The 18097-nt window shown below is 39.3% G+C and overlaps 1 protein-coding gene across 3 annotated transcripts in view; it reads right to left on the bottom strand.

Moving 5' to 3' along the window:
- KCNAB3 (potassium voltage-gated channel subfamily A regulatory beta subunit 3) overlaps window positions 1-17403 on the bottom strand; it is a 1202467-nt gene extending 1185064 nt beyond the window's left edge. For 2 of the 3 annotated variants that reach the window (XM_044077288.1, XM_044077291.1), the window contains exon 1: window positions 16953-17345. In XM_044077288.1, coding sequence (XP_043933223.1) covers window positions 16953-17176 — 224 coding nt within the window. In that variant the 5' untranslated portion in view covers window positions 17177-17345. The other variant, XM_044077289.1, reaches the window with a different exon arrangement.
- Between the last annotated feature and the right edge of the window lie 694 nt (window positions 17404-18097).

The raw sequence follows: 18097 nt of genomic DNA, 5'->3' as shown, positions 1-18097 counted from the left end.
ATTCACTTTAATTAAGGGGGGGGGGGCTGAACTTCTAATTCCACATCAGAAAATGTGATAAAAACACAGCAGTGGTATGGTGCTGTAGTTTTCAGAATTAATCTCAAACTGTAAAGATTTTGCCTTACAGGGCTATATACATAAATCTTAAAATGAAGATAATGAAAACTTTACATAGCCAAATTAATATTAGTAAGACACTTCAGTAACATTTAGTTAGGAAGTTGGATAATTGTGTTAGGACTATGTCTCTGCTCATTGAAAATGAACTCTTGCTTAACCCATTAGATTATGTCTGTGAGAGGTATAAACATCTTGCCAACTTAGAGGCATCCCTCTGGAAATGTCATTCGTGTAGTGAGCATCATACTGTTTTAATCCCACCCACATGAACACATCTTCATACTGACAACATAAAACTACTATAAGCTGTTGTTGCAGAAAATCACTTCCAAAGCATCCAAGAACTCTTAAGAGTAAGTAGCACTGAAAACCTCCCCAGTACTTCACCTGCATGTACCTATTCATCAGCATGCTACCAAGAATATTACACCCCAGTGTCTAATAAAAATAAATCAGCTTCTGGAAAAAGCATAGTAATTGGTGACTCCAGTATTAAACACATTGACTCCATGTTCACTAGGCTTACAGTTAGCCGTCTCTTGGGAATCAGGAGTGCTGACCCATTCAGGTCCTTCAGAACACTGTCATCAAATTAAGTATATCTATGATATGTTCATAGTCCATGTTGGAGAAAACCATATGTCATGAAAGCCCATGAAAGACATGCAGAAGGACTTAATGGAATTTGCTACATCAGGTTTAACCCTCTTATTTGCAGTTTTATCCTACCCTCATCTAGAATGATACTTAGACGTAAGGAAAAGATAACTGCATTCTACAATTAGCTACACAGCTACTGTCAGGCCAGGAGGTCTAATATGTATCTTCATGGGACAAAATGATCGACAATACTAATTGCTTTGCAAAGGATGATCTTCAGCTGTCATTCAAGGACTTCTGCATACTGGCCAGAACCTTTGCTATTCCCACTTTTTTAGGTAGAATTCATCTAATGAATATCCCAACCTGACCAACAAATCTAATCACAAAATGGACAACATCAAGGTGGCCTTTCTCAATGCCAGGAGTAGTAACAACAAATTGCCCAATTTTGAGGTATTTCTGTGTCTGGAAAGAGTTTGTGTTTGTGCAGTCACCGAGACATGGTTCAGGTGTAATGAGAACATGCCATCTGTGCAGGGTTTCTGTGCCTATCATGCCTTTAGGTCCTCTGACAATGCCAGAGGTGTATCAGTGCTCATCACAACTTTTATTCCTTCCAAATTGCTACCTTATGATCCCCCCCCATGAGCTCATTGAACTCCAGCTCACAATGGGTGAGTCATAAATATGACTGAACCCCTTCTATGGTCCGAAAGGATCATGAAAACTTCCTGCTATTCTTTAAAAACATCCATGCAAGATATGGTTCTTTAATCCTTAGTGACTACAACCCCCCTCACCCTCTGTAAACTGGACTACTTACACTTTTAACATTTTTTAGATTAAGTTAATGAAGAATTCCCTGGATCAAATTGTCTGAAATCCCACCAAGGACAGTAATATCCTAAACCTAGTTCTCACAATTTTAGCCCCAGCATGTTCCCTGCCCCTGGATAGCTACTCATTTGTTGAGTTGGACCACAAACTAGTTACCTTTATCCTTAGAACATTGACCCCACCGGTAACCAAAACCACCATCTTTAGAGACTTCAAAAAAAATAAATAAATAAAAATAAAACCTTTTAAAATTGTAAAACAAAATCTCAAAATTCACCCATGTTAACTCTATAGTGGTTTTGGGATATCCATTAACTTACGCCAAGGATATATATGCTCATTTAGCTAAATGCATTGTGAGAGCAGTGACCACTAAAGCCAAATGCAGTGGGAAATACAACAAAAAACATCCTGCTGGTCAGTGGATGTTAACACATTATACAACAGAAGATGAAACTGCTTAGATTACCTTGTAATACCAGAATGTACCACAACAAAGAGATTATAAAATACCTCAACAAGAAACTGAAGGCAGCTAGAAAACCAGTTAAGCATCCCGCAAATGTAGGCTAACTTCTGAGGCTAAGAATAATTATAAGCCCTTCTTTGACTATGTCAGAAAATTAAATAATAATTATCATTACTGCTCTGAAGTTATTTATAATTGTCCAAAAAGAACTAAACGAGGCTCACCACAGCAATAAGAAGAAAACCAACGATACTTTATTGGAGACACAAACTGCAGTAAAAGAGTAAGCGCTTTCACGTTACAGGAACGCTTCTTCAGACTTAAAAATACTGCTATTCTAACTTCCTTTATATATTACAAACAATACAATTAACTACAACTTAATTGAGTCATTAATTAATTCATCAGATAAAATTCATCAGAATGCTTAAAACACTTAAAGCAACAATTCCATTGCTCGCTGTTATACATATATAAAAAACACATTTATTATACAAATATATAATGTATAAAATGAAACTTCATATTTCCTTTAATATATAATATTATATATGTGAATTGATGTAAATGTAAAATATGTATAAATATATATAAAATATATATAAAAAATAAAAAATTAAAATATATATCGATATTAAAAATAAGTAAAATGTTAATTTCAAATATAGTTCTATAAATATTATAATCATATGCATATGTAACACCTTATAAAATATACATGTTATTAGGCTATAGACTTGCACTTGTATTAGGAAAACTGATAGAATATAATATAATTATATAATATCATATGAAATTAATGTGTGTAGGGACGTGCTGCTAGAAATGGTTTCAGGGAGATCTTATCATTTAAACCATGTCCCTTATGGCTCTGCAACCTCATGATCCATCTATTTTCACGTTCTTCAGTGAAATTCTTTATATTCCCTAATCTATTTGTCTCTCTTATCAATTCAGTGACATTAAAGTAAAATCTATGTGTTTTCCCATGATCTATTGTGTGTCGTGCTAGGGCGTTGTGTTCATCACTCTTATTAATAGCATATAAATGTTCCCTAATACGCTCCTTTAAGCTTCTATTAGTCTTACCTACATAAAAACATGTACAAATATGGCACACAGCTAAGTATACTAGATTCCTGGATTTACAGTCAGCATAAAAGTCAAATTTGTATTCACGTCCTGTATCAGGATGTGTAAAAGACTTTCTTCCTGATAAATATATACAGTAGTTACAACTCCTACATGGTAGTGTACCCTGTCTATTCGTCTCCACATCATTCCTATTGTCCCTGTTCTCATAACACAATAACCTTTTTAAAGATTTCATATTTTTATATGAGAAACTGGGTTTACTACCCACTATTTGTGTTATTCTCTCATCACTAGTTAATATACCCCAATTCTTCTCTATGACATTTTTAATTCTATTATTCATATTAGAATATTGGATAGTCACCCTGTCTCTATTGTCATTCCTATCATTCTTCACCATATTCTCACTATTCTTATATAAATAGGGTCTACCTTTACCTATCCTTGTTGTTTCATTAACTTCATAAACAGCATTCGCTTCGTATTTACTATACCCCCTCATTAAAAAATCATTCTTCAACATATCCTGTTTCTTACTGTAATTATAGCTATCTGTCATGAGACGTGACACTCGTAACGATTGTCCTTTCACTATATTCCTATATAGATGCTGAGGATGCATACTGCTCCTGTGTAGCATGTTATTCTTCCAACATTCTTTCCTATAAATCTCTGTATGGACTCCATTCTCTGTCTTCATTACTTTCACATCTAAAAATTCTATTGACTCATGGGAAAATCTCTGTTCAAACTTCAAAAAGTTAGTTGTTCCATTAATATAACTAATGAACTCATTGAGTTCTAATACAGTACCTCCCCATATGAAAAACACATCATCTACAAAATGTTTGTAGAACTTTATATGTTTGCTGAAAGTCAAAGTGCAAGACAGTATCCACTGATGGTGGCTATTAGGCAATTCTCTAGCACACCAGTGACAATGTCCATAAATATAGGCCCAATCCCACCTGAGAGGGTGACAGTGAACATAAAATTGAAGTGTACCATATGCAACATCTATAAACTGAAGACAGGCCCAACAGTAACAGTGGCTATATATGTGGGCCTTAGCCCACCAGTGGCACCATCACTAAATCTAAATACACTCTGTAACCCAGTAGGGATAGTGTCCATTACTGCAGATCCCAGCCCACCAAGGACAGTGTCTCTGCCTTCTATGAAACAAACTTGGTGTACTCTCCATCAGTATTTACCACCATACAGAAAAAGCAGTTGTACAAACTAGAAGAAACATACGAGAAAATAACTACATTTGTAGCTAATCACCCAAAAATATTCATCACTGTTTAGCTCTAAAAACATTAAACTGATTAGAAGTGCAAAACACACTACAGTATTTTCAACACAAATAATTCATAATATTCTACAGAAACCACACAAATGTTCTGCAAAAAAAAATACTCACTGTTAGGTATGAACCAACAAGGCCAGTAAGATCCCAAAATCAAGTACTCAGAATTAAATCCTTCCCTCACTAATCAGCCATAGTAAAACTATAGCAGTGCATTCCATGTGAAATTCGATCAGAATTTAATACCATCTCCTCCTCTAAGGTATTAAGAAACCATCTGACATTGTCATGTGCAGATACCTATGTGTTAAACACTGGCAAATAGTTCTATGATTTGATTTTTTTCTGTCTAGTCACACTGTTACCCCTACTGTACCCCTTGTCTTCTTATTCAGATATTAGGGAAATCTCTCTAAAGCCGATACTTGAACCCTATTTCCTTTCATTACTATACAAAAATATCTAACATATTATCACTTTCTGTACACATTATACATATTATACTGCATTTACACCAAGATATCTAACACATTATCACTTTTTGTACATATTATACTGCATTTACACCAAGATATCTAACACATTATCACTTTTTGTACATATTATACTGCATTTACACCAAGATATCTAACACATTATCACTTTTTGTACATATTATACTGCATTTACACCAAGATATCTAACACATTATCACTTTTTGTACATATTATACTGCATTTACACCAAGATATCTAACACATTATCAATTTTTGTACATATTATACTGCATTTACACCAAGATATCTAACACATTATCACTTTTTGTACATATTATACTGCATTTACACCAAGATATCTAACACATTATCACTTTTGATACATATTATACACCAAGATATCCAACACATTATCTATCACTTTAGGTACATATTATACATATTATACCGCATTTACACCAAGATATCTAACACTATCACTTTTTGTACATATTATACATATTATACTGCCAATCATTAGCGGGCCGGAGTTCCGCTGCGGCGACCCCTAACCAGGAAAAGCTGAAAGACAAACAACATACTGCATTTACACCAACATATCTAATACATTATCACTTTATGTACATATTGTACATATTATACTGCATTTACACCACAATATCTAACACATTATCACCTTATGTGCATACTGTACATATTATACTGCATTTACACCAAGATATCTAAGACAATATCACTTTATGTACATATACATATTATGCTGCATTTACACCAAAATATCTAACACATTATCACGTTTTGTACATATTATAGATATTATACTGCATTTACACCAAGATATCTAAGACATTATCACTTTATGTACATATTATACATATTATATATTATACTGGATATTATACTCCACAGAACTAACCAATTACCACCCCATAGCTATTCTCTCTCCACTCTCCAAAATATTAGAGAGATGCATTCACTCTCAGGTCTCAGACTACCTCCTTACTAACAACCTCCTTTCCAATAGTCAGCATGGTTTCCGACCAAACCATAGCACCACCACTGCCTTACTGTCCTTTACTAACACTATCCTTCAGCATAAAAACAATGGCTTTCTCTCCTCTGCTACTTTCCCAGACCTATCTAAAGCATTTGACATGGTCCCACACAAACAACGCATCTCTGTCCTCAATAACCTATCCTTTTCTCAATCAGTCACCAGCTGGTTTCAGAGTTACCTGTCTGACCTCCAACAACCCGTTGTATGGCAGAATGACATATCTCCCCAACTACCTGTCTCTATTGGTGTTCACCAATGATCCATCCTTGGACCCCTACTCTTCTCTATTTTCACCAATAATCTAGCCTCTGCCACCAAACATGACACACTCATACAATACGCAGATGACTCAACCATCATTTGCTCAGCCCAGTCCCTACCCAAACTGCAAAAAGTCACACAGGAAGCCTTTTCCTCTGATGAAACTTGGTTATCCGATGCCCAATTAATACTCAACCCAAACAAAACTAAACTACTCATCTTCCAACCCACCAAACATATTCAAAACAACTCTCACTTTAGCATCACAGCAAAAGACAACACCGCTATACACCCAACAGAACACACCAAATTGCTAGGAGTGGAAACAGACAATAAACTATAATTTGACATTCACATATCCATGACCATAAAAAAAGTCCACAAAAAACTAGGAGAGTTATATAGAAATAAGCAACTTCTCACCAAAGCAGCAAAGATTTCAGTAGCAAATTCCCACCTTATCTCCACCCTACTTTATGCCTCTCCAATATATATTAACCTAAGGCAATGCGATCTAAACAAGCTAGAGACCTGCTACAACAAAATCGCCAAATTCGCCACAGGGGCATTCTACTGTCTCTCACCACTGTCTCTCACTTGCTGAACTGGGCTGGCTTGAACTCCCTCACCTCCTTCAATGGTATCAACTATCACTTGCCCACAAACTAGTAAACCATCTAATAAATGTCCCATCCCTCCAGAATCTACTCCAACCTAATCGCACCATCAGACCACTAAGATCCAGCAACAAAAATCACTTGCAGATCTCTAAAGCCAATAACTCTGCTGACGAAGCACTATTCTCTTGCGCCATAACCAAACTATGGAACTCCCTCCCTCCCACCCACAATTACCTCCGTACCATCATGCACCCACTTCAAAACTTTACTGAAAGCGCACCTAAAAACATGCTGGTTATGCCCTTGCAACTCCCACTCTAATATCACCCACCCCATCCAACCACTACCTTTCTTTCCACCCCACTAACTACCTTAATTACAGCAAGCTCACTTGCTCATAAGCCTACTACTTATTATGCAGCAGGGACTTCTTATTGTAACAATTGTTAATGTCTGTTATGTACTTCACAGATATCAGTTGTCTACTGATGTACTATGTTCTTCATCTGTAACTATGTTTGTAATTACTTGCTATGTTAATCAAATTGTTAATCGCTATGTAAATCCATTGTAACTACTGTCTGTATATGTTAACTGTGGAGCTTTTCTCCCCGGGCCTCCGCTGAAAATGGACCTACGTCCAGTCGGACGCTCCCAGTCAACAAATGTAAATAAATAAATTATACTGCATTTACACCAAGATATCTAAACATTATCACTTTATGTACATATTATACATATTATACTGCATTTACACCAAGATATCTAACACATTATCACTTTATGTACATATTATACATATTATGCTGAATTTACACCAAAATATCTAACATTATCACATTTTGTACATATTATACATATTATACTACATTTACACCAAGATAGCTAACACATTATCACTTTATGTACATATTGTACATATTATACTGCATTTACACCAAGATATCTAACACATTATCCTGTTATATTACTATGATACAGTGTCTCATAACAAACTACTGACTGCCTTGTCCAAACTGAACTAAGCTACTCCACTTTAGCCTAGTTTCAGAACTGCCTCATAGATCGGCAACAAGCGGTATAGTGGAACAAAGCTCTTTCTCCCTTACTACCAATGACTATGGGTGTGCCTCAAGGGTCTGTTCTTGGTCCCCTCCTTTTTAACCTGTTTACAAATAATCTCCATAATACTATAACTCTAGCCACCCTTATACAGTATGCAGATGACTACACTGTCATATGTTCCGCCCTAACTATACCTGAACTACAAAAGTTAACCCAAACATCCTTCAGTGCTATTGAATCATGGTTGGCAGATGCCCAATTAATCTTGAACCCAAATAAAACTAAACTCATGCTCTTCCACTCCACTAATTTCAAAACCCAATCCACTTACTTCAACATCACATCCAGTAATAAGACTTTAATTGAACCAGTACCATCCACCCAACTTCTCGGTGTTGTTATTGATCAAAATCTGACGTTCGACTTACACATTGCTCAGACTGTAAAAAAAGTACACAAAAAATATGTACCTTATACAGATGCAGAAAAGTACAGTTGTGTACACTTACCATAAATGTAGATGTTCGAGTGTATTCACTGTTGCAGTCATTACAACTGGGTTATCTGCTTGCAGGTAGCTCTCAGTCAGCCTGATTAACAAAGTCTTGGGTCCTGCGTCGGTTGCTATCCCTTCTTCCATGACATTAGGTCATCAGGGGTATAAAACATACAGCCAACGCCATTACATCAGTTTTTCTTGCCCCAGATGTCAGGTGCCCTGCTAATGGGAAGCAATTAAATATAAAAGTACAAAAATATACCTCCAACAAAAAAGCAAATACACCAAAAAGGCTTTTAAGCATAGTAAAGGAAAGTAGAGGTATAGTCAAAAGAAGTTAGGGGGCTGGAGGGAGGGCAACCAGGACTGCAACAGTGAATACACTCGAACATCTACATTTATGGTAAGTGAACACAACTGCACTATGTTCTTCGTGTTTCAGTGTTGCAGTCATTACATTTGGATAGATTCCCAAAGCTATGGTTGGGAGGAGGAATTTAGATAGCATTAGGGCCAGCTATAAGGCCCTGCAAGACTGCAGTGGCAAAGCCAGCTCTGGATTTAGAGAAAATTGGCAAATGATAATGCTTGGTGAAAGTATGTACAGAACTCCAGGTAGCAGCTTCTAGGATGTCCCTGGTAGGGATGCCTCTGAGAAAGGCTGCAGAGGTAGATGCAGCCCTGGTGGAGTGAGGTCTGGTTTGTTTTGAAATAGCCTTCCCCTCTGTCCCTGCAGCAAATGCCACCAGCAGTTGTTCAGATTTCCTTTGAGGTTTAGTCCTGTCCAAGTATAATCTAAGTTGTCTTTGCATATCTAAGGAATGCAGTATCCGTTCCCCTTTATTCTGTGGATTGGGAAAGAAGGTTGGCAAATGAATTGACTGATTAAGAGCCACACTGGATACCACCTTGGGCATGAAGGATGGATTGTTTCTGAGGGACACCCTGTCCACATGAAAGATGATGAAAGGATCCACTGCCATAAGGGCCTGTAATTCAGATACCCTTCTAGCTAAAGTGATTGCTAAAAGGAAAGCTGTTTTCCAAGAAAGAAATTTTAAGTCTGCAGTAGCAGCTGGCTCGAAAGGCGGTAGAGTGAGTTTCTCCAAGACAAAGTTAAGGTCCCAGGCTGGGGTTGGAGCTCTCCTGGGTGGTCTTAAATTTTTGGAACCTCTGAGGAACTGCTTGAGCAGTGGATGAGAGAAGAGGGGAGGTTCTGTGTTATAATGAGCTGAAATGGCTGAGGCATGTATTTTAACGGAGGAAAAAGACAGGCCCTTGTGAAGCATCTCAGTTAAGTATTGTAAAACCTGAGGTAGATTGGGTGCTGCTGTGCTCATCCCTTGAGACAGGGTCCAGGCACAGAATCTTTTCCATTTTTCAGCATAAGATTTTCCAGTACTAGGCCTCCTTGCCTCTAAAATGATATCCATCACAGGTTTGCTGAGGGATGGTAAAGGAGAAATTAAGTAATTAGCCAGGCTGCAAGGTTCAGTGTTAGAAGCTGAGGGTGCAGAATCTGGTTCTCCTGCTGAGACAGCAGGGAAGGAGTTTGAGGCAGGTGCCATGGAGATAACCGTGACACACTGCGCAGGAGGGGGTACCAGTGTTGGCACTGCCAGTCTGGAGCAATCAAAATCATCCTTGGTTTGTTCTGTTTGATTTTTAGTAGTACTTTGGAGAGCAGGGGCAGAGGGGGGAAGGCATAGACTGATAGGTTTATCCAGCTGAAGGACAGAGCATCCACTTTCCAGGCTTGTTTGTGGGGAGTCCTTGTGCAAATTTGTCCAACTGGTAGTTCTGGGGAGAGGCAAACAGGTCTATATCTGGGCTCCCCCATTTGCTTGTCAACATGTTGAAAATCCTTGGTTCCAGTTTCCACTTGTGTGGGTCCATGAGTTTTCTGCTTAGTCCATCTGCCAGTGTGTTTAATTTTCCTGGCAGGAATTGAGCTTGTAGGTGCACTTGGTAGCTCAGGGCTGTGTTCCACAATGCCATGGCTAGTCTGCAGAGGAGGTAGGAATGTGTACCCCCCTGCATGTTTATGTACCACATAACAGTGGTGTTGTCCATCTTTACCATTAGTTGTCCTGGAAGAATGTGGTCCGTGAAGGCTGTCAGAGCATTCTGTACAGCTAACATTTCTTTTTGATTGATATGCAGGTGCAGTTGACTTGGGTTCCATTTGCCCTGAATGCACTTCCCTGCCAGGTGAGCCCCCCATGCATAGTCTGATGCGTCTGTTGTTAGGGTTTGGGTGGCAGGGGGTGGTGTGAAAGGTAGTCCCTTGTTTTGGTGGCAGGCTTCTGCCCACCAAAGGGACTCTAGGCGTAGGCAAGGTATGATAGGAATCATTGTTTCTAGGTCTTGAGAATGTTGACACCATAAGCTTTTTCGATACCACTGTAGTTTCCTCATATGCAGTCTTGCATATGGAATTAGAAGAATGCAGGAGGCCATGAACCCCAAGGCTTGCAGTATTTGTCTTGCAGATAGCAGGGTTTTTGTGGCCACTTGTTTGAAGTAGGTTGTCAGTTTGTTTCTCTGGTGTGAGGTAAGCCATCTGGGAAGTTGTATTCAAGCTTCCTCACAGGAATATAATTTGTTGACAGGGTATCAGGTGTGATTTCTTTTCATTTGTGGTGTACCCCAGACAAGTTAGAACCCTTTGTACAAAGGCCAGATGATTCAAAAGTATGTCCTGGCTTTCTGCCTGAATTAAACAATCGTCCAGATATGGGTATATTTGAATATTTATTTGCCTGCAAAATGCAATAACTGGAGCTAGGCACTTTGTGAATACCCTGGGTGCAGCAGATAAGCCAAAGGGCAGTGCAGAGAACTGATAGTGCGTGTAGCCTGCTTTGAAGCGTAGGTATCTTCTGCAAGATTCCCTGATTGGGATGTGCAGGTATGCTTCTTTTAAATCTATTGTTGCCAACCAGGCATCTTTGCCTAGCATAGGAAGTAATTGGTGAAGGGTCAGCATCTTGAATTTTGGAATCTCCAAAAAGGTGTTTAGAGTAGACAGGTCCAAGATAGGACACCATGAATTGTCTTTTCTGGGTACCAGGAAAAGTCTTGAGTAGAAACCTTGTCCCCTTTCCTCTTCTGGTACCAGTTGAATAGCTCCCATGCTTAAGAGAGAAAGTACTTGTTTTTGGGCCTCTGCCCACTGATTTGGGGGTAGGCCTGGCCACCCGCTTAGTGTTGGCAATGTGTGGAAGTGAAATCTGTATCCCTGGGACACTATATTTAAAACCCATTTGTCCTGGATAATGAGTTCCCAATTCTTTGCACGAAGAGCAATCTTTCCCCCCAAACAGGCAGTCAGTTGATAATTGCTTGGAAATTTTAAAAGGAAGTCATTGAGACAGTTTACCATGGGGGGAGTCTTATTATTCCAAGGTTTGGAAGTGGAGGTCCCCCACTGCTTAGTTCTGTGTGTCCCCTGGGACTGAAACCTGGGTTTTTTGCTGTGTCTGAGTTTGACTTGAGAAGACCTGGAAGGGGTTGGAAAGGGCCAATTCTTAGAGGGTCAGTGCCTACTAACTCTAGGAGGCTGAACTTGTAAAAAATCTTTCACAGTTTGCATAGATTTAGCTTTATCTTCCATCTTTTTAAGAACTTCCTCAGCCTTATTGCGAAACAGGCGATTCTGGTTTAAAGGAGCATCCAACAATTTAGCTTTAACATGATCAGGCAAAGATTGCTCCTTAAGCCAAGCATGCCTTCTGAGCACAGACCCAGTAACAGCAGCCCTGCAAGAGGCCTCTAATGAATCAAAACCACATTGCAAAGTATGCTTTCCAACTTGTTCAGCAGAATGCATTAAATCCTGTAATTCTTTATTTTCCACACAGTCAGGAATCAACATCATTTTCTGTTTAAGCAGTCCAATAACATGTTGCTGATACTTTAACATATGAAACTGGCAGTTTAAAGCTCTAATGGCCAAGGTTGCAGAAGTGTAAACCTTCTTACCCCATCTATCCCGCACCCTGGAGTCTCTATCAAGAAGGGGTAGGATTTTTAGCAGTAGAAGCCTTAATGCCCTTGGGCCCCAGTGAAATAGTCTCTGGATCTGCAATAGGATTTTTAAAAAGGAACTTGTGGGACTCAGGGACCCTGTAGTATCTGTCAGGTTTTCTGGGAGCAGGAGACAGGGTATCAGGGGCCAAACTAGATTCCAAAAAAGCATCATCAACAATGTCTAGTGCAGGAGGAGTAGCTAAAGGCCTATGCTGTGGTAGTAGAAGGAAATCCCTAAGCCTCTTTTTTGAATCAGAAAAATCCTGGCTTTCCCAGTGGAAATGCTCCCTTAAAGTATGTAAGGTTTCCCCAAAAGAAAAATCCTCAGGAGGGGAAGCAGAGGGAATGGAGTCCTCTGCATCAGAATTTTCATAAGTAGATAAGGGCAAATCCAGATCATCAGAAGAATCAGAAACAACAGAATCCTGATCAGAAGATTCATAATCACCTTCAATCCTAGGCCTCTTAGGGGGGGGGGGTTGGCTACCCCTTATTAGAGTTATTAGATCTTCAGCTATCCTTATCATTTGTTTTTTAGGCATAAAGGTCTGAGCATGTGGCCTAGGCATCATTTTTTTTAGGCCTGGATCGAGATTTAGGCCTAAGTAAAGAAGGAGGCGTCGGTTTAATATGCAAGTCCGTAGGCCTGAATACACCCTCAGAAGCCGATGCCTGCACAGCGGCTCCAGACCCATCCAAGGTAGAGACATCCGCGGGTTCCATAGTTGAAGCATCTTGCGGCATACTGGACTCCGAATGGTCCTTGGTAGAAGCTTGTGAATCAGAAGTAGCAGGTATCAGGGGCTGCGAAAGCGCCTCACTGAGTACCGGCGAACTGGTGACTGGCTTAGGAAAAGTGTCATCGGCAGTTTTGGACCTCGGCGGCCTGTCTCTGTCTTTATCTTTGCGTTTTTTCAGAATCCCGGTAGTCGGATGACTAACCGATGACATTTCTGGATAATTAAACCGAGAACCGAAATATTTAGAGGCGAAAATATACCGATGACAGATAGTGCGCTGATTAAATAAAGCATAAAACCGACAGCAAGGTATGTCGTGGTCAGGGCCTAGGCAAGGAATACAGTATGAATGAAAATCTTTATGAGGTATTTGCTTTCCACAAGTAATGCAATTATTAACTTTTACTGACATCAGTAAGGAGCAAGAAAAAGTTTCCCCAATGGGGTACTTAGCTTTAGTTGAAGACTTCGGTTCTGAAACTCGAAAACGAAAATTTCAGGAGTCGGCCGACCGGTACTTGTGAACTGCTTCTGCTTCGGGCACCATACGGCAAGAAAGACTGATGAAATGGCATCGGCTGCATGTTTTATACCCCTGATGACCTGACGTCATGGAAGAAGGGACAGCAACTGACGCAGGACCCAAGACTTTGTTAATCAGGCTGACTGAGGGCTACCTGCAAGCAGATAACCCAAATGTAATGACTGCAACAGTGAAACATGAAGAACATCTCCCTAACCACAAACTCCAGAATAACCACAGCCAGAACTCATCTTCTGTCAACTTTACTATACGCTTCACCCATCCTTACCAACTTCTCCAAATCAGACCTAAGCAAGCTAGATGCCTGCTATAATAAGATAGCTAAATTTGCCACTAGCTGTCCTCCTAGAACCCATCATTGTAAGGCCCTAAGACAACTATCTTGGTTAGAACTACCCCACCAACTCATTCTCATGCAACTCTCTACTGCCCACCAAATGTACATATTATACTGCAGTTACACCAAGATATGTAACACATTATCACTTTTTGTACATATTATACATATTATACTGCATTTACACCAATATATGTAACACATTATCACTTTATGTACATATTATACTGCATTAACACCAATATATCTAACACATTATCACTTTATGTACATATTATACATATTATACTGCATTTACACCAAGATATCTAACACATTATCACTTTATGTACATATTATACTGCATTTACACCAATATATCTAACACATCATCACTTTATGTACATATTGTACATATTACATACTGCATTTCAACAGTACAATCTGTGTGCAGAATTCTTTTTCAAATCTGTGTAAAATATATAGATATATTTATTCCTGTATGTGGCTTATAATGGTGTCCATTATATTATTTGTTTGTTAGACTCATACTAAATATGGAGTGGTTCTCCCCAGGTCTCCACTGCTAAATGGAGGATTTCTGAGGGGCAAATAAAATAAAATAAAATAAAATAAATGCATGTTCTAATGCAGTAGGGATAGAGTCTCTTAATATCTTAACCCACCTGTGACGGTGTCAGTAAATACACGTTCTAGCCCAGTAGGGATAGTGTCTCTTATGACAGATCTTAACCCACCAGTGACAGTGTCAGTAAATGTACACCCTAGCCCAGTTGGATAGTGTCTCTTATGACAGATCTTAACCCACCAATAATGGTGTCAGTAAATGCACTCTCTACCCTAGTAGGGATAGTGTCTCTTATGACAGATCCCAGCCAAACAGTTACAGGGTCTGCAAATTCTTTCCTCAGACCTACAGTAGCAGTACTTATACATATGTTATTCAAGTTATTAATGATGGTCTATGAACAGCATTCAGCCCATGATGATAAACACCATTGTTGTCTCTCAGGTAACTTTGTCTAGAAATACAGTTGTCAAGACTCCAATGAAACTATCTCCAAACACAGTCTTCCTTCCTACAGAGTCAGTGTATACAGAGTACACAGACCACCATTTATGTTGTTCACAGACCACCAATTACACTCTTTACAGACAGAGTTCAAATCCCCACAGTGACAGCATCTATAAATAAAGGCCACAGTTTAACAACAGCACTGTTTCTAAATAAAACATCATAAATCATTTTTTATTAATGTTATTTAACTAGGGAAGTGAACTGATCCTTGTTGACCCTTTTCAGCCACAATCAAGGTCTGAAGAGTAATAGCAAATGGGTAGTGGTACTTATTTTCCTTATATGTCTTTTGTTGACCAAGTAGGTTGACTAGCCCATGGACCTTTTTCAGCCATTGTCCAAGTTAAAGGCTGGAATGCAAGTAAAACCTTTTTATGTTTAAGAAATTTACATTGGACTTTCATATTACAGACAAAAGTAGACAGAAGCAATCAGACTTAGAGTACAGAGGAGATCACAATGAAGAGTATAACATATACATGGACAAATCAGTGAAGCCAATTAATCAGAATGTTTTTTGGGAATTAGGAGGAATGACAGTACCTGGACAGACAAAGCCCACATAGACAATTGGAGACTATACAAACTTCCTTAGAAACAGTGAGTCGATATTGAGACTGGCCATGAGCGGTCAGGCAAAAATCCTACCTCTAAAAGGCACTACAATGTCCAGTAACAGGCCCTCCAAATACAGCCTCTGCGCCATCTGAAGTTTATACAGCCAGCACTGGCTTGTGTGTGACATATCTTAGAAACAGTAGCCACTGCTATTTTTAGGGCAAGACTTTTAACTATACCCTGTAGTTTGCCAGTGACAGTATCTGTAAAGAAGTGCCTTATCTGTAGTTTCATGAATGTAATTCCCTTTAATTCCCTTTGGTGAATCCAAACTTGGCTAGATGATGTCCATAGTTGTTGACCTCTGCTACTCTGGTGTCTCTGGCAACAGAAATGTACCCCCTCCTCAAATGACTGCATTCACCATTTGTACATACAGTACTCAGTCTGTCACGATAGCACTTCATGAACACACTGACTCAGTCAGCAAGGAAGCACTCGGTAAATGTAGATTACGGGTCTTCACTATTAATATGTCTGAGTGTTGTCTTCTAGCAAGAACTCTGTGGTATTTAGAAATATGCTGTGTGCAATAATTCACACGCCTTCCTATCATGTTGCTTCTTAATATACAGTGTCTTACTAGCACAGCACATCAGTCACACTTGGTTTTCTGTGAAGGAGTAAAGCTGCCTCAACCTCTGATGCTCACTGTGTTGTTGTTGTAGTTTTGCAGTTTTTGAGAGATTAGTGGGATGGATTATGGAGCACGGAATGTGACTCAGACGTGTAGGTCCAGTGGAAGCTAGTAGTGTACATCTAACAGTGCTGGGCTGGTAATTATGCAAGTACTCTGTACAGAGTCAGACAAGCAGATGCTGCTGTTACCGTAGCAGTAAGCAGGATAAGGCACATTCTGTACAGTACAGCAGATGTGTCTCACTGAGTTGTTGTACAGATGAAAAAAACTTGGCTCTATTTGTTACAATATACTGGTGTCTGACTAAGCTAACTTGCACTTTTTCCAGGTCTTGCACAGAATTTAAATTTAACCACATGCAATCTTTATACAGACTGCTCAATGTATAAAAGAAATAGCTGTATGTTTTGCCTTGTTATTCAGTGAGAACAAAATCAGTGTTCCTTTACAATGATATCCCACATCAGTCCGTGAAGTTTATATTGCTGACAGAAAACAAAACTAGAAGAAACAGAGATGAGAAGAAAAGTGCTTTGTGTTCCCTACCTGTACTTCATTCCTGTGCCTCTGGATGTTGATTCCTTCAAGTAAATGGGTAGCTGTGGACTGTTCTGACTTAAGTTGTGGGTCAGCACTGCTGTTGTCCGGCACTTGGCGTGCCCCCCATTGGTTACGGTGCTGCCACAGCTTGTGGGTCGATTGCTGCAGAGCCGGTCATCACTGCTGCGACTCTTCAGGTTGTGTTCGGTGCATGCGATAGACACCTGCATCCTGAGCCCAAAACCTAATCCCAGGGTCCTTACAAGGGCTTCATATCAGTGGGTACCTTTTAAAACATAGCAGAGAATCATAGAGTGCCATAGAGGAGGAACAAAGATAGAGAGACAGATGCCTAAAGAGTGCTCAGCCTGTCCTTCCCTTACTGCTGATACGGCTCTTAAAAATACTCTACCTGGAAAGCTTCAGCTGCAGTGGAATGCACCACTCAATTGCTCTTAGAGCTCATTTTTATGCTGACTCCACCCATCTACTACTGCCTGTCCAACTGAATGTTCTGCACCTCCCCCAGAGGTGGAATACACTTTCACAGAGTCTCAGGCTTGTAGGAAGCAGTATGAACACAGCTCGCTTTTTTACTCTAAACTCACTTTTCTGATACACAAAGAAAGTGTGCAGAGACAGCTTTGCATAGGATAAGGTTCAGCATAAAGGCAATGTATCATTCTGCTCAGCCAGTAGCACACAGCTTCCTCCATTTCAAAAGCAAGAGAAAACAATGCAGAAAAATTCCTAGTCTTCACAAGATAAAGCTGGGCGAGGTTCAAATGTACTCTCCACTCAGCACAAACAATTAAGAGCAGGCTATGACAAAAAAAAAAGAGTAGGCTACAAGATCCAGCCTTGAGAACTAACTAAATGATGGGTGAGATATAACATTTATCTAATAGTGTATAACATATGCAATGACACTATCCTCCCAAACGTGATAATGGCAGATATATAAAAAACACCCTATACAGCTATTAAGTACAATTAAACATTTACCTCCACAAAACTAATTACTGAATGAGATGCAACCCCCTTGTCCATATAATTGAGCAGAATCTAATATCCTCCCTCAATTAACTGAGAGCTGAAATATAATATCCACCACATGTATAAAAGCAATAGCTAAGCTGTCATATCCAACT

Source organism: Protopterus annectens, chromosome 7.part0, assembly GCF_019279795.1.
Source record: "Protopterus annectens isolate FY-2018-M chromosome 7.part0, PAN1.0, whole genome shotgun sequence".
In the NCBI taxonomy this organism is placed as follows: Eukaryota; Metazoa; Chordata; order Ceratodontiformes; family Protopteridae; genus Protopterus; species Protopterus annectens.
This window is presented reverse-complemented; position numbering and strand designations above follow the sequence as displayed.